At 41.0% G+C, this 26904-nt stretch overlaps 2 protein-coding genes across 2 annotated transcripts in view; one reads left to right on the top strand and one right to left on the bottom strand.

The window, feature by feature from the left end:
• Positions 1 to 776: 776 nt before the first annotated feature.
• Positions 777 to 10279, top strand: LOC141953569 (uncharacterized). The gene is made up of 5 exons (XM_074892251.1): positions 777 to 1037; positions 3857 to 3952; positions 7027 to 7131; positions 7546 to 7641; positions 9834 to 10279. The coding sequence occupies exons 1-5, from the start codon at positions 806 to 808 to the stop codon at positions 9941 to 9943; spliced, it is 639 nt and encodes a 212-aa protein (XP_074748352.1). The 5' UTR covers positions 777 to 805; the 3' UTR covers positions 9944 to 10279.
• Positions 10280 to 14765: 4486 nt separating this feature from the next.
• Positions 14766 to 26904, bottom strand: part of VWDE (von Willebrand factor D and EGF domains) — a 41978-nt gene continuing 29839 nt past the window's right edge. Inside the window, exons 20-31 of the mRNA XM_074892237.1 lie at positions 26329 to 26391; positions 24118 to 24798; positions 23693 to 23788; positions 23513 to 23608; positions 22890 to 22985; positions 21474 to 21569; positions 21043 to 21138; positions 20456 to 20551; positions 20261 to 20356; positions 18872 to 18967; positions 18222 to 18325; positions 14766 to 16680 (exon numbers count right to left, since the gene is read on the bottom strand). Coding sequence (XP_074748338.1) covers positions 16660 to 16680; positions 18222 to 18325; positions 18872 to 18967; positions 20261 to 20356; positions 20456 to 20551; positions 21043 to 21138; positions 21474 to 21569; positions 22890 to 22985; positions 23513 to 23608; positions 23693 to 23788; positions 24118 to 24798; positions 26329 to 26391 — 1637 coding nt within the window. The 3' untranslated portion in view covers positions 14766 to 16659. The remainder of the gene's footprint in view (positions 16681 to 18221; positions 18326 to 18871; positions 18968 to 20260; positions 20357 to 20455; positions 20552 to 21042; positions 21139 to 21473; positions 21570 to 22889; positions 22986 to 23512; positions 23609 to 23692; positions 23789 to 24117; positions 24799 to 26328; positions 26392 to 26904) is intronic.

Raw genomic sequence — 26904 nt, 5'->3', positions numbered from 1 at the left:
TTTCACAACTGAAGTGAAATATATTGCTTTTTTATTTGCCACAGAACTGTACTCGAGCCATTCCCAGAGACGGCACCCTGGATGAGGTGGCAGCATGAAACCCATATTCCTCCCGTTTTCCCATCTGCAAAGTGTCAGCGAGTTCAGTGCGTCTGTCCTCTCCCTCAGATCACCCTTCGGCTATCGTGCCACGATATTCACGTCCTATGGCCACTTTCAAGATGAAAGTGAATAGCAATCTGAGAGTGTAAGGTCGCAAAGCGGGAGGGAGGTCACTGACATGGCAAGAGCCGCGCCAGCCGGGAAAGGGGTGGAAGGGCCAACAAGCAGTGCCCGCGGCCGGGCGTCGTGCTGGGATGGCGATGGCGGGCTCCGCCACCCGCCCACGTCCAGCCCTGAGAAGTGACCGCCTGGGGGCAGGGGCAGGCGCCGGGCCTGCAGACCCCGCGGGCCCGCCTCATGCCGGCCGCGGCGGCCGCGGGTGCCCCCGGCCCTGCCCGCCCAGCGTGACCCGCCGGCTGCCACCGGCACCGGGGGGGGCTCCCGCCCGCCGAGACACAGGGCGCGGGGGGCGGCGAGGCGAGGCGGGGGGAGGCCGGCACTGCAGCGGGGGTGAGGTGGAGGAGGAGGAGGAGGGGAGTGGAAAAGAACCGAGAGGGGAAAAGCGAGGGGGGCGTGAAGGAGCGGGGGGCGAAAGGGGAGTGGAACGGCGAGGAGACGGCGGGGAGCGGAGCGGGACGGCGGCGAGCAGCCCGAGTCAGCGGCTGCCGGCGGGCGAGGCGAGGCGAGGCGAGGCGCCCGGGCCATGGCACGGCGGGACGGCGGCGGCGGGACGCCCCGCCTGCTCCTGTGGCTGGCGCTGTGGGGGCTGTGGCGCGGCGGCGACGCCGGCGCCCTGCCCGCCCGCGGGGCGGCCCTGCCCCTCGGTGCGGCCCCGCCGGCGGCCTGCAGCCCGCGCTGCCAGCACGGCGGGCTCTGCCTGGGCAACGGCACCTGCCTCTGCTCCAAGGGCTACGAGGGCGAGCTCTGCCAGCACGGTAACCGCCCGGCAGCGCACCGCCGCGGGGCGGGAGGGGCGCCCGGGGTGCCGGTGGGCGGGAAGGCGGCGGTTTGCGGTGGGGTCCCTCGGCGGGGAGCCGCGGGGCGACGGCGGGCGGGGAGAGGTGAGAAGCGCCGCGGGCAGGGCCTGCCCGGGGCTGTGGGGACTCTCGGTTGGTGGTGGCCCCTGGGGACGCGCCTCGGCCTGAGCAGGGCTGGGCACAAGCATCTGGGTGAGATCCCTGCCCTGCCAGCCCTCCTGCAAGTAATCCCGCCGGGAGGGTGCCCAGAGCTCGGGTTTGGATCTGGTGTGGGAGGCCGGTGGTTAGGTGCCAGGGAGGACATAAATAAGGTGTGGTGGAAGAAGAGGGGTAAAGGCACACAGTTTCTGGTGAGGAAAGGCAATGAGAGCAAACTGGTAGAGCACGACCAAGAGCCAGCTCCTTTATGAAGACACTCACGTAGGTGAGTAGACCCAGCCATCGGAAAGGGCCGTATTGTCAGCAGATAACATTTTACTGCTTGAATACTGGGTAATCGTCAACTTGCTGGACAGGCTTCTGCATCGGCTTCCTTTTAACATTTTCACTGTGCATGTTTAAACACCTGAGTAAGGAATGATGCTTTTAGAGGCTTGACAGCTTTTTGAGCCTCAGCAACATTAAACTGGTATTTCTAGGCATGATTAGTGAGAATAGTACTAACGAAAAGATCAAAAAAGCATGTAGAAAGTCGTTTTTTTTCTGGATTTCTTGTTTATTTGAAATATATTGTGCTTGTAAAAATACTGGGATTTACTTCCTAGATGTTTCCTGATCCACAAAGTCCTTTGTACATCCCGTTTCCATGGTAGGAGGCATAAAGCTAAGGTGAACTGAAGACTGTTCCTGTTGGTTTCCAAGGGGAGACAAAGTATTTTTGAAAATGTCGCCCAATATGCAAAAGTAAACACTGAGGAAAAGAGTTTTTGTTTAAACCTTGTTTAATGTAACATGTCTGATTTCTAATTCCTTCTTCAAAAGTTTAACTGCAGAGGATTGTAGCTATTAATTACTAAAAATCAGTATCAGGAGTTCTTTTGCTTCACCTCTTGTCCTGTGTAAAGAGGTGATATAATTTGTACAATATTTGTTCTAGTTCTCAATGCCCTGCATTTAACAACGTGATTATTTTTCTTTTTAAACTCTGAGGTGAGATGCTGAAAATTTAATTCAGCACTGTAATCATTCATGGAGCATTGTTTTATTTAGAAGCTAAGGCTAGCAGGTGGAGACAAATGATGTACACCTACTGCGCTGCATAGTGGGGATGAATACCTATGCTCTATTCACTGTTCCAAACAACTTTTGGATCCTACGGGAGATGTGGAAGATTGGTGGAGATGGAGATCCATTTTCGAACTAGAGATGTGAACTGTCTGGAATTGTTAAGGAAACTGCTGAATGCTTGCTCTGATAAGGTCATCAGTGTAGCAAAAAAATTGGATAAATGAAGCTTCATCCCTTGTTCTATGAAGAAAACTGAACTGAAAAATATGTGAAATACCACAGACATAAGAGTTTTTCTAAACTGAGAGCTCTTATATGGCATTTATGATGAACTGAAAGCATCTGGTAAAACAGTTATGCAGAGCTGAGTGCTGAATGATTCTTTCATACTTGTCTGTGTCCTTTATTGGCATGCAAATACTCATTCTGCAAAGACTAATGTGAAAAATATTCTTCAGTTGGGTCGCTTGAGAGTGGTGTAAGTATACGAGGGAGAAATCACTGTGGTGTTACTCACTGCTCCTCTTTTCTGTCTGTTTTCTTCCCTCTGTTTCAGACTTCCCACCCATCCAGTCAAAGTGATGTGTTGTAGAGAACTCATCTCACATCTGCAGTTAATTCAGATGAGACTCTCTGAAACACATGGGTTTCTAAAATCTGTGTGTGAATAAACAAATATTTTCTCAGACACCAGGTCTGATTCAGGAGTGATTTATGAGTAGCAAGGAGGTCTATGTGATAGGTAATTTATTTTCAATCTCACTGGATTTACCCATAATTTTGCAAACTGAAGATTTTTTAAATTTGCGCTTATCCAACCTGTCCAAGCTGTCAGCAGTGAAAAAGTTGCAGAATCTGTGATGATCATAGATGCTTTTCTCCGAACAGATAGTTACAGTTACATTTATTTCAGATGATTTCTAAACAAACACTGTACATTTCAGAAAGGTCTCTGAGAGGCAAAGTGAGGCAAAAAAAGGAGGGTGGAGGAGAAGGAAGTGCTGACTTACTTCTGGAGACATTTTAGAGAAGAGGTACGAGGAAATGAGCATGTAGTTTTTTCTGGAGAGTTATGTAGGAATCCAGTAGAGAGTGAAGTCTGATATGCCATTTTAAGAATCAGAAGATGCCCTGAAGTTGCAGATGCCCCTGAAGTTGCAGCATTTTTTATTAAGTAATTTCTTCTTATCACCTCTTTTTTTCACCCGATATTTCTCGATTTCAATTATCAAAAGCTTCTTTGGCAGTTCAGCTGTGTTCCTTTCTTCCTTTTTAATATGGCTCTTTCTTCTGCCTGTTCTGTCTAGGGTCCAAAAGCTTCCTTAGTTTTGAGCGTTTAAAAGCTTAAAATGGTGGAGCACTCTCTGTGCAGGGAAACGATTTCACCTGATCGGCAATGTAGGATGGCAGGGCAAATACATCTTAGGAAATGTGAAGACAAACTGAGTACTCGGAGACTAAAATAATGCAAATTTTTTACGTACTTAAGTAGTAGTTTTGGTAAGCTTCACCAGTATTTATACAAGCTTTGTTTGTTGTCTGTCTTACAGCAACATGTTATCCAAAATGCAAAAATGGTGGGGAGTGCCTCAGACCTGGAAAATGCAGATGTCCACCTGGCTATGGGGGTAGATACTGTCATAAAGGTAAGACCCAAATAAGTGATAGCTTGGAACAACAAGGAGTTTGAAAACAGACAAAATTAATTTGTGACTCCTCAAGTCCAGGATCTAATGCACTTTGAAATAATGACCTTAATTCCTTAGACCTTAATGTCAAAAAAATGCATGGCCTAGAGGATCTGCATGCTTGCAGAAGAATGGGTTGGAGTATACGTACTGAAATGTTTTGTGAAAATCTGAGAGAATTTTGTGCCTTGGAAAAGACCTTGTTTATGTGTTAAGTAAATATTCTGTTTAGCTCTATAATGGACTCTTTCTAAATACTTTAATGTGATGACATATAGATAAATATTTCTGCATTAGGTAGTTGAAACTTTTGTGTAGTATCTGCAAGGTGGTAATATTGAGAGCAAGTCGCTGAAGATATGCCTGGCAATGTATTGTTGATAGGTAATAATAGAGATGAGTAGCAAAGACCAATTTTTATGGTTTTTTGAAGCCTATTGAATATATGCGTGGATTGGAAAAGGCAATCTAAGAAAACGTTGCTATGTTGTTATGAGCTGATCAGACTACTGATGATAACTTGAGTTCTGGGATAAAAGGGAAGCAAACTTGAAATAGTTTGAGGGGAAAATTATGTAGTAGGCAAGATATCGCCAGAGAATGAAGGAAAAGAAAGCATTGTTTTTCTTTCTGAAGAAAAGCCTCAACCTGTTGCTTAAAAAATTTCTAGAAGTTCTTTTTGAAAAGACACTGGTAAATTAGTTGGGCAGTCGTCACTGTGCTGGGAACTTAATAAGCATTCTGTCTGTCTGTGCTCACAGCAGCTAGCAACACCTCACAGGATTATTTATGCTTGATGTTTATTCTGCAGACATTTTCTTTGTTTCCTTCAAATGTGAAATAGCTGCAAAAGTTTACTTGAAGTATAACGTAATGTGTACTTGGGGAAGGAACTTGGCTAGCTTCTGCAGCTCTCTGGAGTCTTGTTGTTGTTGGGTTGTCTGGGTTTGTTTTGGGTTTTTTGTTTGTCTTTTAATAAAGATGTATTTATTATTTTATGAAGAAAGCATGACCTGAGCGTACCTAATGTGGCCACAACTGTCCACGTTCGCAGAGGCTTAAATTGTAGCTCTGGGATGTTAACTAGACTGAATGGGAATTCAACTGCCAGTGATAATAATTTGATACCAAAATTGTTAACATAGAAGAATAAAAAAGATGAGGAAGTGTCTTCTAATGAAGATCTGTATAACACAGTACTGTTGCGTAATGCTGGGGAAATAACTATTCATTTTGAGTAGACGTAACAGTGTTGACATCAATGAGGTAAACTTGAGCACTGTCAGCTTCATTTTCCAGCAAAAGGATTTTTATTTTGATTTGATTTCTTAAAAGCCAACTGAAAGTGTAGGTTAGTGGGTTCTTGACAGGGACCCCACAATAAAAGGGAACTTGGCGTTCTTGGAAGAGCCTAAATCAGAAGCAAGGTGAGTACTACTTAAATAGAAAAAGCAGCGTGAGGATTCCATTAATGCTAATACTACAGTTGATACTTGGATTTGTATCTGAGTAAAAGTACTACTTGTATTTGTTATCACATTATCCTTGTAAGGCAAAGGATGCGCTTGTGCTCACCTTCAAGGTGGAGTCCTGTGGCATATGGAGCCTGGATGTACAGACTTGCAGTGTGGTGCAGTGTGCTATTACAGAACCGCACAGAATCACAGAATGGCTGAGGTTGGAAGGGACCACTGGAGGTCACCTTGTCCAACCCCCTGCTCAAGCAGGGCCACCTAGAGCCAGCTGCCAAGGACCGTGTTCAGATGGCTTTTGACATGTCAAGGACGGAGACCTCACAGCTTCCCAGGGTAACCTGTGTCAGGGCTTGGTCACCCTCACTGGGAAGCCATGCTGACTATTCCTGATGATTTTCTTGTCCTTAATGTGCCTGGAAATGGTTTCCAGGATCAGATGTTCCATTACCTTACCAGGGATTGAGGTGAAGCTGACCAGCCTGTAGTTCCCTGGGTTCTCCTTGCCCTTCTTGAAGATTGGAGTGATATTTGCTTTCCTCCAGTCTTCAGGTACTTCTCCCAGTCACCACGACTGATCAAATACAATCAATATTAAATACGTTAACTTATATTGTGTGACAAAGAAAATGCAAACAAGCTTTGAAGAGCTTTTCTAGCTGTGCCGGAGTTGATTTGTGTGTCCTTGATGTTCAGCATTTGTGCCAAAAACCTGTTAGCTGAAAATGTGCTCAAAACTTGCAGTAGAACAGAGATTAGGACTTTTTTCTACGAAGTATCAAGCAGACATTCCAACTGTCCATCATTATAATGAAGGATAGTTGTTTCTCTTCAATACAGTGAAAGTGGTGTATACATTTACATTCATGCTTGTGAAAGGATGCATTTGATTGTACAGAACAGTATTTATGCCATATTTCAAAGGTGGCGCACACCACGGTTGATACCAATCGCATGTCTGGCATAAATAATGCTTTGTTAATGAGGCCTTCAGGGCTTTGATGTGTAGAACGATTTTGGAATGAGGAGGCTGGCTTAGATAGTTGGCCTTTGGGAAGGCACCACTTGACTATAGTCATAGGTTCATCTGTCAAAGTAATATCCCCTTCTCTTCTTCCTCTTGTTATGTGTAGGTCCTGTCAGGTAAGGAAATGTGTGAATCCTTCACCACACGTTGCTGGCTTACCAGCTGTGAGTTGGCAGGATCGATAAGAATATGCGTGTTAGTAGTTACTGTGGTGTAGCTGGTTCACAGCTGGGGAGGGGAGGAGCTGTGCCATAGCCATAATCCTGTTTGTTTGTTGGAACTCTCAGGCTAAATGCTCAACAAGCTTTTAAGCACATGCTTAAGTTTAACTGCCCTTTCTGTTGGCATTTGCAGACGTGGTGCTGTCATCTTCACTCACTCCTTAGAGAACTGTGCCTTGCTTTGAATAGTTGAAATTTTAGTCTCTGCAGATGTGATAAAAAAGTAGTTGATGGTAGACCACCTGCTTAAAGATGATTATTTGAAGTCCTATGCTGCTTCTGAAATGCACTGCGTATGCTGTTCTTCTGCAGTAAGCTGTGAAGGAGGCTGTCAAAATGGCGGGGAATGCATCTCTGTCAATGGAGTTGTGAAGTGCCTTTGTGCTTCTGGCTGGACAGGATCAAGATGCCAAGAAGGTGGGTATCTACATTCATGAAAATATTTATATTGATTAAAAATTGATAACCACAGTAACAAAACCACTTAAAATGTATTAAGAGGCTAATAACTATGGAACTGTCATTGCATTACTACAGAAATTGAGTACTACATTATTGGTACATACTCAGATAAAATAGTGTCAAATTATTTTGCATTAAAGTGTACATCTGTTAACATTTAAACCAAAATTCTTAACACAGTAGCTAAGTATTTTTTTTCCATTTCCATGGTCCTGGAAATGCCTTTACAGTTACACCAGTTGTGTATGTGGCCTGGAAGAAAATGTGTTTTGCCATTTTGATTTGTATCATCCTGAATCTTTCATTCTGTCAGTATTCTTTTATATCAGCTTTATAAATCCTGCTGACTTACCCGTTCTTCTCTTCTAGCAATTTGTCCTCAAGGTTGTCGGAATAATGGAGCTTGTGTGGCTCCTGGAATTTGTAGCTGTCCAGCTGGATGGGTCGGTGGAGCATGTCACTTAGGTAAATGACTTCTGACATTTTTCATTTATCCTATCTCTGCTTGTTTGATTTACCAATAGAGTGTTCAAATCTTCAGTGCCTAACAAAGCTGCTAGGAAAGTATCTTAGAATAGTAAATGCGGTGCGGTCGACACGCTGGAGGGAAGGGATGTGCCATCCAGAGGGACCTGGACAGGCTGGAGAGGTGGGCCTATGTGAACCTCATGAAGTTCAACAAGGCCGAGTGCAAGGTCCTGCATGTGGGTCGGGGCAATGCCAAGCACAAATACAGGCTGGGTGATGAGTGGATTGGGAGCAGCGCTGCGGAGAAGGACTTGGGGGTAGTAGTGAATGGAAAACTGACCATGAGCCAGCAATGTGCGCTCACAGCCCAGAAAGCCAACTGTGTCCTGGGCTGCATCAAGAGAAGTGTGGCCAGCAGGTCGAGGGAGGGGATTCTCCCCCTCTACTCCACTCTCGTGAGACCCCACCTGCAGTACTGTGTCCAGCTCTGGGGCCCCCAGTGTAAGGACATGGATGTGCTCAAGTGGGTGCAGAGGAGGCCATGAAGATGATCAGGGGACTGGAGCACCTCCCTGGCAGTGTTCAAGGCCAGGCTGGACGGGGCTTTGAGCAACCTGGTCTAGTGGAAGGTGTCCCTGCCCATGACAGGGGGGTTGGAACCAGATGATCTTTAAGGTCCCTTCCAAGCCAAACCGTTCTGTGATTCTATAAGTGAGAGCTGCTTCTGCATACTGGGGATTTTACAAGTATGCGTAAGGAGTAGATGGTTTTTCAATTTGGTCAGAAAGACAGAACTTTTCTACTTTAAGTAAATTTGGATTCAGATTTTGTCACCAAATTCATTACTTGGTATATCTTGTATTTCTGAAATATTTTCTATAAACTAAGACCCGAGTATAAAGAACTGAAAATGGCCATTACAGAAACATTATCACTACTCATGTGGGTTAGAAGCTTCATTAAATTTTATGGACATGGAAAATTGAAACTTGCTTCTCACTTTGAGGATAAGTTGGCAGAATCAATTCCAGGTGTTTTTAAAAGAGTGAGTGGAAGCCGGCTATAATCAGGACTAGTACTGACTGACACTCCTGCTGAACAACCACTTGCATTTTCTCAAATTTTGATTTACAAAAGCAGATGATGATTATAAAAACTTTAATCTACCCTTCTCTGGCAAGGCCTTGGATGCTCATAACAGCACCTCCCTGATGCTAAAGGCCATAATCCTAGACTGTAAAAAGGGAAGTTTTTTTGTTTGCTCTCTGGGAGACTGAGAGAACGTTTGTTTAAACATTGCTTTTGAACTGGTTATCGTGGGTGCAAGATCTCTGGATTAAGTCCTCTGCATTTGAAATTTTTGTGTGGTTGTGGGAATCCAGATCAGCTAGTGTTATTTCTTCTGCAATATATAGTCAAGCAAACATTAACAAATAATATTTTAACTTCCCCATTTGACCAGCTAAATGCTTATCCTTTGTATTCATCAGTGTATCGAGGCAGAGGGTAATATTAAAAGGTGAGTATGGGAGATTCAGGGAACTTACAAAATGCTTAACTCTGTTCCCTGCACCAGCAATAAGGATAGGAGTGGTCAGGTTCTTAATGTCAAAATAATCACTGTTCCTGAACTAACTAGATCTGCAGCCAGTTTGACTTCTGTTGGTGCAGATACTCAGAAGCAAATCGCAGCCCCTGGCTTGTTAACTGAGCTGGTGCGTAGCTAGGGGACAGCTAAAGCTGTGCCCGCTCAGTCCTCCTTTGCCCTTCTCGTGGGGGAACAGAAGGGCAGTGTGTGAGCAACGGCTAGTCTGTGGCAGCTGTGTCCTCATGGATGTGGATCAAAGAACCGGCTTGAGTAAGTTTCAGCAGGAATTTTTATTGTTCCCTCACTTTCATGGGGGCATCCATCTCAAAAATAGCCTGTGCCTTAAAGAACAACAGAAATGATAGTATTTTAAAAGGGGAATGGAGCGTGAAGAAGACTAGATGTACTGTGGCTGTATTCCAGTGAAGGCCATGATGCCATAAATTGAGAGGCATTGCTTTTCAGTTCTTCCATTATGCTTTTATTTATACTGTCCCAGTGCGGTCACCAGGGAACAATTTTGCTAGCACAGTGAGACAAAGAAGAAAAATGATCCTGTGTTGTGCTGAAGACATACTATGTATCTGGTGTCTCATTTCAGCTGTATGTAAACTACCTTGTCAACATGGAGGAAAATGCATAGCTCCAAACGTGTGCAGATGTCGACTGCCGTACTCTGGTCTACAGTGTACAAAGAAAAGGAAGGAATGAACCAACTTTGACAAAGATAAGCTGCAGTTTCTTCATGTAACACTTCACACAGAGATGAAGTCTGTGGCAGTGGGGGACCTTAAAACAAACATGGTAACTAATTGATTTCAGATAGCTTTTTGTCTTCATTATATTAAATAACTGCTTTTCTGTATGAAAGAAAAGTATTGCTGATTATTGTAACAAAGCTGTTAAAAGTATCTTAAGTGTGTGTAGTGTATGGCACACGTTTTCTTCTGTTCTCATTTTTCTTCATACGCAGAAGCATTATGTCTTGGTTGATACACTTGATCTTGAAATAAAATTTACTCTTCAAATAAAGTACTTCAGAATAGATCTGTGCTCTTCTTTTTGACTTTTTTTCCCTTTGACTAGAATTATTGCGTTATATTAATGATGTGTTTTTAAAAAGCACATGAAACAAAATGTCCTTAATTCAGATTATCAAAAGAGGATGTTAGTTCAAGTATAATTTACCTTTAATAAGATTACACAGTTGCAAGAGGAAACTTGCAGAGTTTGCATCTTTCTGGAACATCAGCACATTGCAAAGCATCTTATTAAAATCCTGGTTATTGCTTTATGTATGCTTCCTGCCCCTCCCCCCCCCCCCCCCCCCCCAATCACATTTGGATCTTGATCAGTTAAACAGTATTAAAAAAACCCAAAACACAGTACTTGTTCAGACCCTTCTACTGGTACTTTCTAAAAGCTCAATCCATACTGTTTCTCTAAAGGAGTCCTTATCTTGGCTACCTCTACAGTCATATTATCTGATCATCTCTCAACATCAAATGATTTCCTTTCCTTATCCAAGTGAGACAGGGAAATGTGTTTATCTCCCTTCTGGAGCTGTAGACGTTGGTGATTCATTCCTATTCAAGAATGGGAGGCTACAGACTGGCTGTGAGGAAAAGCCGTGTCTGCCACGAATCACCTGTGTGGAGGATGCGGAGGCTTGTCTGCTGGACATGTTCCCATTTGGCGTCGTTTAGGCTTTGCAGCCTTTTGAAGGGGCTGCGGATTGGGCTGAGACTCCTGCATCTGTTGTTCCATGTCTCATCTATGCTGTTTCCTGAAGGCTACAGTTGAGGATGGTTTTGCCAAAACACGCAAGTTGAATCAGTTATCTTTCTGAATGATGCCCAAATCCATATTTTTTGTGCGAAATAGATTGATTTTTTCATTGCTCTAGGTGAAGCTGGAATTTTGGGTGGGAGAATTTTAACTATGCATTCCTTTAATCCATTTGCCGATGCATGAGTATAACCCATTTGATGGAACAACAGTGTATCTGTGTATAAACTGCCGTACCAGAACATGCAGCTTGCACTGGTGGGGTGGCTTATATGGACCTGTTTCTCCAGGGATTACAAGCCACTGAGCATTGACAAGAAGCAAAGGAGATGGGGTCTTCTCAGTTACCAGCCTTCTCTAAGAGAGAACCCGAGCACACGGAGGCGAATGAAAGACAGTGGTATAGTTCATGAGACTCCTGTTTTGTGTTAGGAGCAATTGCTGTGTTGTGTAGTTGAGAAGCCTTCCTCTGCCGCTGCTTTGGAGCCTGTTGCATTTGGGTCAGATGAAACCTGCTACGGACACATGTTGTGCACGTTTTGTTGCTGGGGCAGGGGTTAGAGTAAGAGGAGTATATGGGGTTTTTGTGCTGCTTTTGCTGTGATACACTGGATATTTCAGACATGCTGGTGAAAAATGGTTTTCATGACCGGAACAAGATGATTTCATCAATGGTTCTGGAGTAGACTTTATGGTGATGAAATTCTTTGTCACAGTTCACTACAATAATCACGCTATAATTTAGAAATTCAGGTGTTAAGTTGAATTCCTTAGATGATATACTGGTGCAGGGAAGTGAATGGAAAAAAATTAATTGCCCCAGACCCAAGATTTCAGAGTAAATGAGCAGAAGTATGTAAATGCAAAGAGGTCTAATATCTCAGAATTGTTCCTGAAAAGACTGACTTCTACTAATAAAGCCAAAAGTGAGAATAATGGTGATTAGAAGCCAAGAGATATTAGCATTGTTAGGAGCATGAGACCAGGAGCAGTCAGTGAGAGACCTGTAATTGGTGTTTCTGAGCAGGCCAGAACAAATACTAATTTAAATAATTCCCTGTTTAGAAATGATTGAAGTAAGCAAGCAGTAATTTGATGGCATAGACAATGTGATGGCGTATTTTAGAAATACTGCTTGAATGTAGCACCATCTACTGGCTACAGGGTTTTTCGCTGGCGTTTTTTCTTTTTAAGAAATATTTAAATCTCTGCAATATTTTAAGTTAGTTTAGAAGTGAATTTTCTAGTAGTTATTTTAAAGTAGAAGAGTCTCAGAACATATTAATGACAGTCTAGGTCCCTAGATTATTATTTGCACAGTTCCACATATATTTACTAACAGAGCTGTCCGTATTTCTTGTCTTTTGTTTGTTTCCCACTCACTGGAAGACTGAACATACTAGTTACACCATGTAATTTTTGGACCTAGATGTGTCTTCCTGTGAAAAGCTAGCTATGCATGCAGCTCAAAGGTCAAGAAAAATGATACAGAACAGGTTACCTCCCTTATTAGAGCTAATTGTAACACCTTATACAGATGCCGATTTTCACTAAAAGCAACTGGAAAAATTGTAGGGGTAACATACTGGTTGCGTTTTTGATATTCTGTCTTTTTAGATCATGTGTGGAAAGGTGAGAAGTGTTTCTTCGTTCCAATTTAGTTACATGCACATTTTACCATTTATATTTTCTCTTCTACTGTAAGTGGTTGTAGCAAGAATGGAGTTACGTGGTTTATCTGTAAAATATCCTTTATTGGCTAAACTGAGCTGTGGGTGGAAGCTGAGTAAAATGACCCGAGGTTGCCATGTGGTACCTATATACAAGTGAAACAGCATAAGCATCTTTAGCCATTAGTAACACTTTCTAACCTGTGTGTTTGGTTTTGTGTATGTGCCCAGGTGTTACATTTTATTGAGGATTTAAACCTTGGATTTTCCCATTTGGGCAAGTAATGGAGTGGATATAGCAAATTTATCAAGTAGTTTAAGATCTTATGCTGATTTACTTTAGGGTTTGCACTGATTCTTCTTCATGGGTTTGCTTTTGGTAGATGGAAATGTTAACTTGCTTTCGATGGGAATGTATAATTAACTTTTGTAAAAAGGAAGTCCACTTTTTTGTTGGTTTTCTTTTTTAATCAGAGCCAACATGGATATAAATGTAGGAAACTGAGTCCTTACTAAGATCTGCGCTATCTTCTGTGATAGGAGTCCTTCCTGCATTTTAAAGACCTTTACAAGATCATGAGCAAAAGTCAATCTGCACTTGGGAGAATTTCTGCGGGCCTGCAGAGCAACTTTAGTGTAACCAGATAATAAACGGATGATGTACATAGGTACCTGTGAGAGATGAGAAACCAGGCCTGCGAGAAACTAAGAACAGCCTGAGAAAGCAGAAGTTGAGGCTGATCAAAGAAATGCCTCAAACACTCGCAAGACAAAACTATGAGTCACAGGGTGGATAGTGTGGAGGTCGAAGCTGATAAGGCTGCCCCAATAACACAAGATGCAGCTGGAGGGGGGAGCCCTGTGGAGACAGGACGGCTCTGCTCTGGGGCACCCGGACAAATTTCAAGGGCCATCTGTCCAGTGAATGACCTTTGCTTCATTATCCATGAAATGCATATTAAAGTTAACACCCCTCAATATGCTAACGAGGGCTAACATGATCATGCTAATTAACATCATCCCATGAAGCACCTTACCCCTCCCCGTACATGGGATACGTAGGTATGTGGGTCGACCTAGGGGACGGACCCAAGGAAAGTGGGTATAAATCAAGAAGGGGGGCGCTGGGGAGTGCAGTGAAGCGAAAAAGACGGATGCCTCCTGTGCCTCCTGGAACCCTTGCCGGCGGGATCAGCGTAGAAACCCAGACCAGTGACCTGTATTTCCCCATTCCCTCTATCTCCCTCTTTCCCCTTTCCCATTAAGAAATGCAAGGCGTATTATATTGCTTGCCACAACTTGCTATATACTTAGCCAACTATCGTGTGTTCAATTAGTACATTGTGGGTAGTTAATAAATGTTTGGACTTGGGAGACGACTTGTCCGCTCCATTGGGGATTTGCGAATCTGAGTCACTTGTCTCCCTCGTCTGAGCAGGACATGACAGTACCTTCCAGCAATGTTTAGTATTTAAAGAAATCATGCAAGAAACTTCAGTGAAGATACCCATATTCTATACAATGTGCTAAGAATCACTGTAAGATCTTCAGTTTGGCACAAGTTGTCCTTTGTTCCATCAGAGTGGAGCTGTGGCAGCTCCTGAAGTATGCAACCTCCTCCCCCCTTCCAAATCCCCTCACTCTTTTGGGCCTTATTTCAGATTGCATTATGCGGTTTTAGAACAATTTTGTTACCCTTGTACACAAGCCCTCTACGTGCTTCTACCTCTTGTTAAACTGACCAATTGTACTGCATTGTTGCAATGTGCTTTGTAATTACAGTGAATTCTGTTTCAGTGTATGATGGACAACCTAGCAACAACAGTTTCACCTAATCACATAATTACTGGGGAGTTTTGAAGTAGCTGTCTTTGTGCATGTACTAGTCATTTTTCTGCATCAGGTCCTTGCTGGAAAATGGCACAGCTTAGCACCGAGCGTTTTTAACTACTGTAGCAAAACTCTGGATGTGCTGTTGTTCGCACAGCTTGCATTTGGAAAATGTAAAAGAAATCATTTCTGCCTTTAGAACCACTCAAAATAAATGGAAAATACTGAAAGTTGTGATTAAAAAAACCCCTTTATTCAGCCTGAAATCCTAGAAAGGCACGTACATATTGATTCCATTTTATGAATGGAGGGTTGCACAAACTCATTAACCAAAGTACTATTAACAGTTCTTGGCAGATGTTATCTCTCTCCTTAGCACACCACCTCTGTAACTGACACATGGCGTGGGGGTTATTACAATATGAAATTACACGATATTGGTGTGTTTGCATTTTAAAAACATTTTCAGAATGCGTATTCAAAGCATCAGCCTGAGGCATCACTTCCAAGAGCTAGTCAGGTTTTGTTCATAGAGATCTTTGTGAGTGGTGAGAGGGAATAGTTCAAGTGGAGTAGGTTTTAAATAACAGAACAGTTCCCAGAAGATCAGGCTATCAGCTATTTGGATGCTTGATTGAAAGAAACTATGGAAACACTGAAACTTAAAATGCAAGTGGGAAATTGAAAACATTTTTAAAATACACCAGTCAGGCACTTGGAAATCCATGAGGTATCATTCTGCAATGATGCTGAGCTCTCAAAATGCCAGCTTCCTTTGCAAAATGACTTAAGAGAACTATCAAAAGGTGAGGAGAAACCTAGGCACAGAGCTGCTAACAGCTAAGATTTGGCAATCAGCATCCCACAGCGGCAGTAAATGGCAAAATGAGCTCTATTTTCTTCCCATTCAGAATCAGTGTATGTAAACTGAATATTGCTCAGGAGAACAGGAAGTCCTGATACTTATTTTTGGTTTAAAAAAACCCAAACCAAAACAGTAAACTTCAGTGGCTTAGCTGAAGGGACATTTCTATCTATTACCAGAGCTCAGACTGAAATGTCTTTCACAGCTCTAGGGGAAGAAGATGGTGGTCCTCTGTATGAAACTTCAGAAAAACTGGGATTTGTTCAAAAACTATCTGGCAGCTGGTAGGTGCCAACAGTTCACTGGAGCAACAAGTAATGAGAAAACCTCCTCTATGATGTTTTTACGAATACTTTCTGATTTCATGTATACAGATAGCACAATGTACAGCAAATTCCTCCTCTTATTGGTTCCTATTTCACGATTCAGCATGGCTAAAAGCATTGTCAAATTTCTCTAAGGGACTCGGGGACAAAATTTCCTCGTGTTACTGAAGGCCATCTCAAAACAGGGGCATAAAAGTCTTACAGACACAGAAATCATTCAGTAGCTGGGTACACCGCTTCATGAGTGTAAGTGATGAAGTCACACCAGAAGAGTTTGTACATGACTCCTCGCTACAAAGGCTTGCCACAGAGAAACCAGAATTATTCTGCATCTGGTTGACAGTTAACAAGACATGCGGCCTTGCCTCCGCTCTTAGTAGCCAAGCCCTGGTTTAGGTTCTCCCCTCCTTCCTCACTACTAGCTAGTCATTGTAACAGACTGACGCAAACACAAGGCGAAGAAGAAAAAAACAGTTCTGCTTTTTCTTCTGTATGCAGCCAAATAATATGTATGTAAACAATGTTTAAAACCAGAAGATACCACTCACAAGTGATGAAGTGCTGACTTCTTTCCTAGAGACACTCAGCAGCTATTAGAGTCTTGTTCCCACAAAGGAAATCTCATAGTCCAGTTGACTACATCGACAAACTGCAGAATTCTGGGTTTGCATCATTCAACAAATCTGTGAGCCCAGTCAAGAATCAAAGGCTGTGAGGTCTGTGCATGAGGTAGCAAAAAAATATAGAAATATACATATGTTTTAATGACTACAAAATAGTTGTTTTGAAGCTCGCCAAAATTCAGGACTGTAATACAAATCTTTTAAAATAATGCTTCTGGATATTCCTTTCCTTTAAATAAACTCTGTAATTGCCTTCAACCCTCTTCTATTTTCAAGTCTCATACATCCATGCAGCATTACAATTTAATTGATACACTTCTTTTCTTCAACCATGATGCCTTTGTACCTTGGAGAGAAAAACAAATAAGTAAACATAAACAAGATTTTAATAACACAGCCCATGTTTATGATAAAGCTTAAGAAACAATTGTAATGAATCGCTGCTTTCCTGATACACAGAATCACAACATTAAGTTAAACTTGTGCATATAGCTTGTTTATTTAAGAAAATATGTCATTTTAGTCAGTGTATGATACAGCACTGGCTGACTAATCAGCAATGTATTTTCTAGATTAAAATTATACTAATGCCTTCTGGGATATATTTATGTAAACATTCAAACCAAAATTATTTTTTTTAAGGTCACATTTTGAAAACCCATATTGCAAATATTATAGTCTTATCTTTATAGGATAGTTTCATATTTTCAAAGTGTGTATGAGCATTTATTAATAGTTTCAATTTCTTAAACATATTTATTTGCCCCATCTGAAGTTATCTGGTATTGGCATTGTATATTGGATTTGATAAAGTAGAAAAAAGATCTGAAGTCCCAGTAGTTTCAGCTGAGAGAAACTGAGGCTGGATGAAAGTTAAACCATTGCTGTTTTCCATTTTTTATCCACTTCTCATTAAAAATGCCTGCACATCTAGCAGTCACATTATAGGTTTTACACTAAAAGACATAATGTGGCAAAGTACTAAAAAGAAAGGAAAGATGGGAAGGATAGAATATGCTAGTTTGGCTGCAGCAGGAGACCAAATAACTAAACTGTTTTTAAAAGAAAACACAGTACAGGTATGAACAGTGTCATGTAATTGAAGATGAATGTAAAGGAACAGCATCAGCACGCAGTGCTAAAATCAGCTAGGCTATGTCCCAACTCCACCAAATGAATGCTGCTGGCACCAGAAAAGTGTCTGAATATATTGACATTGTAAGAAGAGAAACATCACAGATGATGTGAGAAGAGTAGAATGCTTTCTACTTCAGACGTCACAAAAAAGTTAGTTGTAATGAAATGTTTAATTAAATTACTTCAGTGAATGACTGTCAGCACTAGAGAAAGAAGATTATGTGACAAAACAGAAAAATGGTTATCACTCACTATAATGCAAAAAAGCAAAGCTACTCCCAAAGTTACACTTGAGGATAGGGAATGTTTGCATAAAACAGGGATGGACTGACTGATGGTGTAGTTAGCTGGTTGAAAAAGATCAGGGCTTGACTTGATGCAAGCTAAGAAAATCAGCAGTAGGATACTCTTACCCAAAGTGGGGTCAGATTCTGGAAAAGAGAATAGGGGTTGTTATGAAAAGGATAGTTATCAATTCCTGCTGCAGCCACCAAGGGAACGACAAGAGGTAACTTAATTTAAAACAAAAGAAATTTATTTCAGGTGTTGAGAACAATTCTGTAAGTATTAGAGCCTATAAATTACTGGAATAGCTTAGGAATTTTATGAACTCTCCCTCACTGGAGACTGAAAGGAAGAAATGAGACAAACACACATGGTGCATTTCGTGCTGCTTCACTGGGCAAGGGTGAACTAGATAATGACTCCCCAGTTACTGTATCTGTGATGGTGCTTTGACTCTACACCTACCTGAATTTTCTTCCCACAGAGGACTCCAGTATAACCAGGACGACAAGAGCATACGTTAGGCAATACGCACTTGCCTCCAAACAGACACTTCTGGCTGCACACAGCTAAAAAGAAAGAGGTACAGATGTGGCTTTATTCATGAAAATAACTTGGTGAAGGAAAGGTGGCTACTATCTCTATATACTTATTCTGCCTGCTTATAGGACCTGAGAACCAGGTAAGTATTTTCACAGGCAAACAGCCCTCAGTGTAAGAAGACTTCACAGTCACATGGAGCCAACAATGGTCTTATGGCCTATCCCATCCCCCTTATGCTTTGATGCAGATCTAATATGGGAACATACTGAGGGCATAAATGAAACGGAGACAGGGACATGAGTAACATGGTTTTTAATGCATCCTACTATTTCAAGCTATTGCAATGGCCTCTCAGGGTTAGAGCAAGCCATCGCACACTGCCATGGCCCCAGACTACCATTGTATTCTGGAGGGCTTCAGAGTGGGCAGAGGAATCTCTACTCTTTATCCTGCCTTTGACACAGATCTGGATTAAAATAACCACCAAGATGTAGGACTTCTAGGCACTATGTACTGCTGAAGCAGTCTTAACTGTGCTGAAGGAAAAATTTTACAGGTCACATCATTCTTACGTGTTTGACACTGGATTCCTTCCCACTGTGGAGGACAATGACATGTACTTGGTCCAATACATTCCCCACCATTCTTACATTCCTGAAGACAGATTGCTGCACAGACATCATCACAAAGTTTAGTTATATTCCAAGTGATTACTTTTACTTATTTATTTATTTAAGGATGCTCACAAGAGGCTGAGTGCTTTCTATACACAAGAGTCACATCATCTTCACTAAATATCCATCTAAGATCAATGGGATATTAAAGAAGAGAGACAACTAGAAACAAAAAAGCCTGCAGCCAAAGGATGCATTGAGATGTTCTGATGCATCACAGATTGCTACAAAAGCCTGAAATACTGAATTAAGTCAGCACCACTAAATAGCTTTGTTTTTTCCAAATTTACGTTTCTAAAGCCTACACCTTACTCAGAGATCTTTTGTCTGTGATGCAATTTAATACACAGTGAGTAAATTCACGAACATTTGGTCCAAAGTTATTTTCTATCACCCATTTTTCTGCACATTCATTCCTGCTTATTAAGCTATAATCTAAAACCCTATTATTTCTCATTGGTTAACTATTTGATAATCAAATCTCTCATCCACAGTGTCCAGGAATATCTCACACCTGCCAATATGGGTAATATTTTTTTTCAATAAAACTTTCCAATAATTACAGAAAGTAATACAAGGAAAATTGGTTTTCCTCCATGCCATTAGAGAGCTCATTGACCATATCAATATCTGGGCCTCGGGTGGGTACCCTGACAGACACTAACACTTGTATCTATTGGATTTCTACCACCCATCCTCATGCTAATTTTCATGCGGACTGTGCTTTTATCCATGCTGCTTCATTTTATTTATGCACCATCAATAACTTCATTAAGAGACAATGTGGCCCACAGCTGTGCTACCATCACAGTCCTATTTCTACCTTTCCTAAAGAGCTTGTGCCCATTGCATCTTCTCTTCCAACCATTTCCCACTATGCTTCCACAGTTTTCCAATATTTCACTGTACTTTTTTTCTATTGTATCTGCTTTTATGTCCTACAGCACAAATTGATATTCTTTCACTTCACTGACTCACTCTTAGCAGTCGTATGTATGCAGAAATACAGGTGCTTCTTATTTAGATGTGATTTGAGAAAGAAACAAACATTATTTGCTATACAAGAACTTAAAAGATATTTTGGTCTCACAATTTAGCCTAAGAACTGCATGGTGTTAGTTCCCCACCCTAAATTTTGCTGCCAAGTTGTAGACCATTATTTTCTCAATGCGCATATATTCTTGAGTTCTTTGGCACTAACTTCACATTACTTGTGTGGACAGAGTTGTCCTTTAGTAATATATTACTTTTAAGGTATGGTTCTCCTCTTAACTACAAGATACTTACGTGTGTTACATCTTTTTCCCCTCCATCCTGAAGGACAAGAGCAAACGTTTGGCCCTACACACCTGCCTCCATTCATGCACCTTGGCTCACAGACACCTTAAAATCAAAAACATCTGCTGTTTAATACATTTAACTGATTACAGAATAATTTATTGGTTATTTTTGGATCCTGGAAGGATTTTAACACTGGCTTACTTTTTTCACATCTTCTGCCTGTGTACCCATCAGGACAAGTACAGACATTATTTCTCATGCAATGACCACCATTCTTACAAGGCGGGCTGCAGACAGCTATGAAATACAAACAGGAGGAAAAGGCTGAAGTTTGCATTTTGTTTGACTTAGCAATATACTTCTAGGAAACAAGAGTGCAACACTCAAATTTTGACAGCTTATATAGACATTCAGCACTATCAGACCTGTCTCATAAAAATCATATTAATGTGGACTGGTGCAATAGTAAAGACAAAATGAGATAAAAAGGGGTCAAGGTTGGCAACTGTATGTGGACATGAGTAACCGGACTACATAATATACAATGGAACTGGTTGAACACTGCTCAGAAGTTGAGTGGAAGACACAGCAAATTTTGAGTCTCTGTTCTCCTTCACCATTCGCTGAATCAGTCATGAAATCTAAAAAATAATGTAATCTCTGTTTTGCACTACGTCTCAGGTACATGACTTGATTGTGAATTTTTTGTCTTAAGATAACAATGTTTCCTCATAATGGCAGCTAAAAGGGGAGAGAGGGAAAAAAAAAAAAAAAAAAAAAAAGATTACCATTCTGACACTGGGCACCAAAGAATCCATGTGGACAGAGGCAAACGTTTGGCTTAGTACAGGAACCACCATTGAGACACACAGGGTCACACATCGCTGCAGAAACAGGGTCAAGAAGAGTGGTAGGCATGACATCCAAATAAAGTCTATAAAATATGTACTTCTGTTGCAAGGACAGGAATTAAACACCTAAGATAACTGCAGGTAACACCATTCACAAAATCTTTACCCAAAATTTTAGGATCAGTATTAGACTTTCTAGAGGTGCTGCCGGCAGCAGAACTAACAGTGGAGACAAGAGGGAGTGCAGAGACTCTGTAGCAGTAAGCAGCCACCCATTGCTGCTGTCTAAGCCACGTGGTTCCAAATTTCAAACTATGGGAGATCCTACGGGTACTCTCCCAGGAACACAGAAGTTGCAGGAGTGTTACCTGTACTGCAGGTAGGTCCGTACCACCCAGGTTTACACTGGCAGATGTCTGGAGTAAGACATTCACCACCATTCTCACAGTGTCTGTTGCAAACCACTACCATCCAAGAAGTTGGGAAAAGCAGGGCGAGGAGGGGTGGGGGTAGGGAGAGAAAGAGCTATGTTATAAGTTATGCTTTATTCATTTTTCAGTTCTTTCCCAAATATTAACACTGGAAACAACATACAATTTCACTAGTTGAGGAGGAATTGCTGAATAGATTAAATGTCTCAAAGCCATAAAAAGCTAGCACCAGACTATAAAGGTAAATAAAATGTCTTTCCATGTAATTATCCATGGTCTGGTTATATTTAGTGTTAAAAATCTAGAAAAATTCAAATAAATTCTAAAACAAATGGGAAATTCAATACCGAGACCAATGGACCATGTTACATGATGGATTTGACGGAGGCCAAGAAAGTTCACTCAAATGTCCTCAATCACTTCAGCAAGTGCAGCTGCATGCATAGAGTGACATGAGACTAACAAGCAAAGGCATTAAAATATCATGGCTGTGCAAAACCATGAATCACTTCTTCAGGACAACACTTCATTCTCTATAGTATTGCTTAACAAAGAGCAGCTTTTTTTTTTTTGGTGCCACAACTGAAATTAGAACAAGAAAAACTGAGCATGAAGAGTCCTGGGATTTGAGGAGGAGACAAACAAAGGACTTTCTCAATTAGGGGTCAATAATGCAGTGGCACATTCAGGTGAATGATATATAAACAGCATGTTTAAATTTGGACTCTCTGAATGGTAAAAATTACCAGAATGAAATCTACCCAAAATCTGGAGTTGCGCAACTGCAGCATGTAGAATTTGATATGTAAAAGACAATTTATGTGAGACTAACTAATTCCAATTTTTCAGCTATGATCACAGCAAATTTTCCAAATTTCATGACAGGTAAAAAAAGACCCCATAATGTGGTTCTGAATTCAGTTGTCCTGTATCACCGTTCTTCTGACCTACCATTCACTGATACTAACTTCTGTTAGTCATCTAACATCGTCTACTAACATCTAACATTTAAGATGATAGAAGTTAAAAAGCTGTAAGGACATATTAAACATCTGTGTTTGTTCTGAAGGTAGTATCACCTGTATAATGTGTTCAATGTCTCCATGTTTGTGAATCATAAATAATAAACTATCTGCAATTTTTATAGTACATTATGTTTTCAAAGTTACGTGCAAATACCATCTAATTAATGTTCAAAAAGCCCAAGTATGGGAGCCTTCAAATTGGCACACTTATAACATCATTTGCTACCATTAGGCAGAGCACATCAAAAATTTAAACCATAATTTGCTATCTTGCTCCTAAAGAACAGAAGAAATGTTCTGCATTCTTCCCTTATGCTTTTTTGCTTACTTGTCTCACATCTTGGTCCCACAAAACCGTATGGGCAGGTGCAGAGATTTCTGGCCAAGCACGTGCCTCCATTTCGACAGGGTGGTTTACAGTGTGCTGCAGATACAGAATTATGTTGTTCAAGAAATCACCTCTAAAAAGATGCATGGATTGGTTATGCTTTAGAAAAGGGAAATGTTAATAACTGACAGTGAACAAAGAACTGGAAATAAAATAAGAAGCCATATGCAATGCCCTTTGACAGGAATAAGTAACAAGAACAACTTAATTCCAACAGAGTACACAGAGTCCCAACAGTGGTGGTCACCCTGAAGAAAAGTAATCTGAGACAATTTCCAGACAGGACTTCCCTGTCTTTGGGAGTGTTTAGCTTAGAGGCATCTATATTCACTGGTGAACTCCTCAACTTACTGTGAAAGCTAAATTTAGAAATATCCAATCACAAGCAACATTTATATTGTATATCAAAAAAGGCAGGGTATATACCAACATGTTACTAAAAGAGTTCTATTAAAGTAAAAGTAAAATGAACACACCTCTTTGCTGTCAGAACAAAGAGTCATGAAGTTATTTACAGCATCCTTTGGGTAACTGGATTCAGAAGCAAAAAATATTCTATTTACCTTCTTCACAAGCAGAGCCACTGTATCCTGGTAGACATTCACAGACATTGGGCTTAATGCACTTCCCATGGTTTTTGCAATCAGGTCTACACAGAGCTGTGGAGAAAATCAGCAGTGATCTTCAAATCATTAATTTGTGGCTATGAGTTACCACAAGCTAAAGCAAAATGCCACACTCACCAGCCTGACAGTTATAACCAGCATAGCCTGGCTTGCATTTGCAAATATTGGGTGCCACACACTCCATATTTTTGCCACATGTTTGTCTACATCTTGCTGAAAGGCAATGAAGAAAACAAAGAAAGGAATAAGGAAAATGAAAGTGGCATTTCAGCATGTGTGTCTTGCCTAATATAATGAACAGATCACATAGAATCCATTAGGTCCCTGCCCATAAGTGGGGAGCCTGAGACACATTAAAAAAATATTTTTAAGTGCATCCACACAACTAAAAGCCTGTAGGCTATGCCAATATTAATACTGAAAATGAGAAAATTCAATACTCCATGCATTTCACTGATCACACAGTAACAATGTACTTTCAAGTTATGAAGACGTCACAAGATCCTTTTCTGCAAAGCTTTTAGTGCTGTTATTTGTAATACCTTTGCAAGTGAAGCCATCTCCATAATAACCATAAGGACAATGACCGCACTTGACGCTTCCATCCTGACTTGGCTCACAAGGTACACCAGGAAAACAGGGTAAATCAATACAGGTTACTGCCTTAGGAATCACCATTTCACTCAATTCTTCAGGAAGCATTTTTGGTGGGACAGTGACTTCAACAAGGACAAAAGGTAAAGGACTCGCTTTATGCTTGGCTAGTAAGTGCTGAACTCTGTGAGCACTTCCACCTTTGAATACTTTGCTCGGCAAAGAAAACCCTTTCCTTATATTTGTTCTGCTGCTAGGAGAAGTCTTCCTGCTGGTCTCAAAATAGCTGTAGGCCTCAACCTGTGCCCTTGTTTTCTTCTCAGGTGATACAGCATGGCTTCTTGAAGATGCAGTCATCACAGCATGAACAGAAGAACTCTCTTCCACATTAGCAAGGTGACCACTGATGGTGCTGAGGGCATGAACAATGCTTCCAGTAACAACAGGTTGTACAGAAGCACTTCTCTGAGAATTAAGTGACTTCCAAGTGGTGATTGTTTCTACTGTGGAGGCTGGTGGAGAGCTGCTACTGACCATTCCTGTAGAAATAAATTTCTCAGGGACATCTGTAGAACTGGGAATATAGCTTGAGATGCTTAAAACCTTCTCAAAGGATGATTGTTGAAAACCTACAGCACATTAGAAAGAAAGGGGGGAAAGAGTACAGGAATATTATGAGACTTTTTTTTCCTTCTGAGGGTGGGGAATATCTTCTGAACAGAAAAATGCACAACCCATTCATTCTGTGCTTGAGGAAGTCTCTCCATGTGCTACATCAGAATATATGTATGCAGTAGAACCTAACTCGTAACTGGCAGAATTGGAGAAGATCAAGGTATTCTGGCTATGTCCTTTCCCACCCTCACCATGGTCTTTTCTTGACTAGAAGATAAGGAGAAAGCACCATATATATGAGTCAAACAGCAGAGATTTTCCCATATTGGGTCAATAAACAGCTTTACTGTCAATTACCAGCTCCATATACTGCTGCTAAATAGATAACTGAGACAGAGTTTAAAGAAAAGATAATGCTTATGGTTCACCAGTGTGTCTAAGTGCTAGTAATAAGCCTAGAGTCTAGAAGCAGATATTTAATCACAAGTATGCACATACCTATACTCACTGACACACCACGGACAGTATTTTAGGTGAATAACCCATCACCTTGTAGCAAAAGCATTAACATGCTTTACTCTCCAAACTTTTTTATCAACTTTCTTAAAGCTTCTGCATGGGTTTTATTAGTGGGATGTTTCATGTGTTTTATAAACAACAGAGACTGACTCAGCCTCCTCGTTGAAAGGAGTACAAGGTGAATGAAAAGTTCTTCATATTCTGCCTAAGAAGACCAGGTCATCTGGTGGGTTGTGGAAAGGAGTATGACACTGTAATCCCAGAATGGCAGAATGCTGTATATGGGCTTTTAGCATTATGGGGCAGTGGAGGAATGAAACTGGGGATTATCCAACCTAACAAGCTCTGTCCCTAACCCATTTAGAATGGTACTAGCAAATGGTCTACAAAAGGTTAAACTTTACTGAATCTTATTACACCATGCTGTCTCCTACTGCTGAAAAACAAACCATTTTACAGCTGATGAAGAATATCCAGCATTGGCAACGGACTGAGAGATTTTTCCTCCCCCCCCACTAACAATTCGGAGATAAAGGGAAAAGACACATGAGAATTTCCTGCAAAGAAAGCCCCAGCAGGCACAGAGCTGGAAATGCCAGCAACAGCGTTTACAGAAATTTGGAATTAAGACATTCACTTGCCATATCCTTCACCTTTCCTTTGAGTTAAAGTAGGAAAATGGCATTCAACATAATGCCATAAACTTTTGCTTATCTCATATAACAGATGTTCCTATCCCCATGTTACCTATTTTATGTCAGTGGTTAGTCAGAAAAACAAAAGGCAACAGTAAGAATGTCATATATCACACTGTCAATAAAATGACTTGACTGACCTAAGGGATTTGTTGATATTGACATTTCAGTCTCATTTTTCAGATCAGAATACAACTCCAGTAATGAATTAAATTGAGTCAAACTGAAAAATTAAAGTGAGTAACAAAACTGACTAGAACCTTTATTTGTCAGTTATATTCTTATCAGTATGTGAATCAGAAATTCCATTTTCTTCATGAAAAAAATCACCTTTATTCCCTCCAGTTTCTCCTGTGGAATCCTTTCTTTCAACATAAGTGTCTTCAAAGCTTTCTGAAAAAAAAAAAAGATGTGAAGGCACATTAATAGTTACTTTTGTTTCAACTGCAAATAAATTATAAACAGTTAAAGTTGTACTACACAGAAGTAATCCAAAATTCAGAAAGCAGATAAAGAGTAAAAATTGTTTCTTAAAAGTTTTCAATGGAGGATTTTAAAAATAAAAGTTATTCAGTGATTGCACTGTAAACAAATGTTTGGTCACCTTACTTGGCGAGTGCCTTGATTTAGGTAAATAATTTTATGTTAAGCAATAGAAAAATATTTTGTCAATAATTGCTCATAATATGAAAATAATGCAGAAAAAAAATACATCTCATTGTATTCTACTCTGGTATAAAAGGATTGAGGTATCTTGTACCTATTTTTTCTAGTCACCTGAAAAAGTGTTTTACAACTATTTGACCCAGTGCAGTCGAATGTTGTCATCAACTGAGATTCTGTCCCAGCCATCAACAGAGATACAGGCCTGTTTTGCTGACTACTGAAGAGAGTTCTAAGTTACCA

This window comes from Strix uralensis, chromosome 1 (assembly GCF_047716275.1).
Source record: "Strix uralensis isolate ZFMK-TIS-50842 chromosome 1, bStrUra1, whole genome shotgun sequence".
NCBI classification, from domain to species: domain Eukaryota; kingdom Metazoa; phylum Chordata; class Aves; order Strigiformes; family Strigidae; genus Strix; species Strix uralensis.
This window is presented reverse-complemented; position numbering and strand designations above follow the sequence as displayed.

Excerpts from the sequence above, each read along its gene's own strand:
- LOC141953569 (XM_074892251.1), top strand. The coding sequence starts at position 806 with ATGGCACGGCGGGACGGCGGCGGCGGGACGCCCCGCCTGCTCCTGTGG. Across the intron at positions 3,953-7,026 it reads GGGTAGATACTGTCATAAAG|TAAGCTGTGAAGGAGGCTGT; the intron begins GTAAGACCCAAA and ends GTTCTTCTGCAG. Across the intron at positions 7,642-9,833 it reads CGGTGGAGCATGTCACTTAG|CTGTATGTAAACTACCTTGT; the intron begins GTAAATGACTTC and ends GTCTCATTTCAG.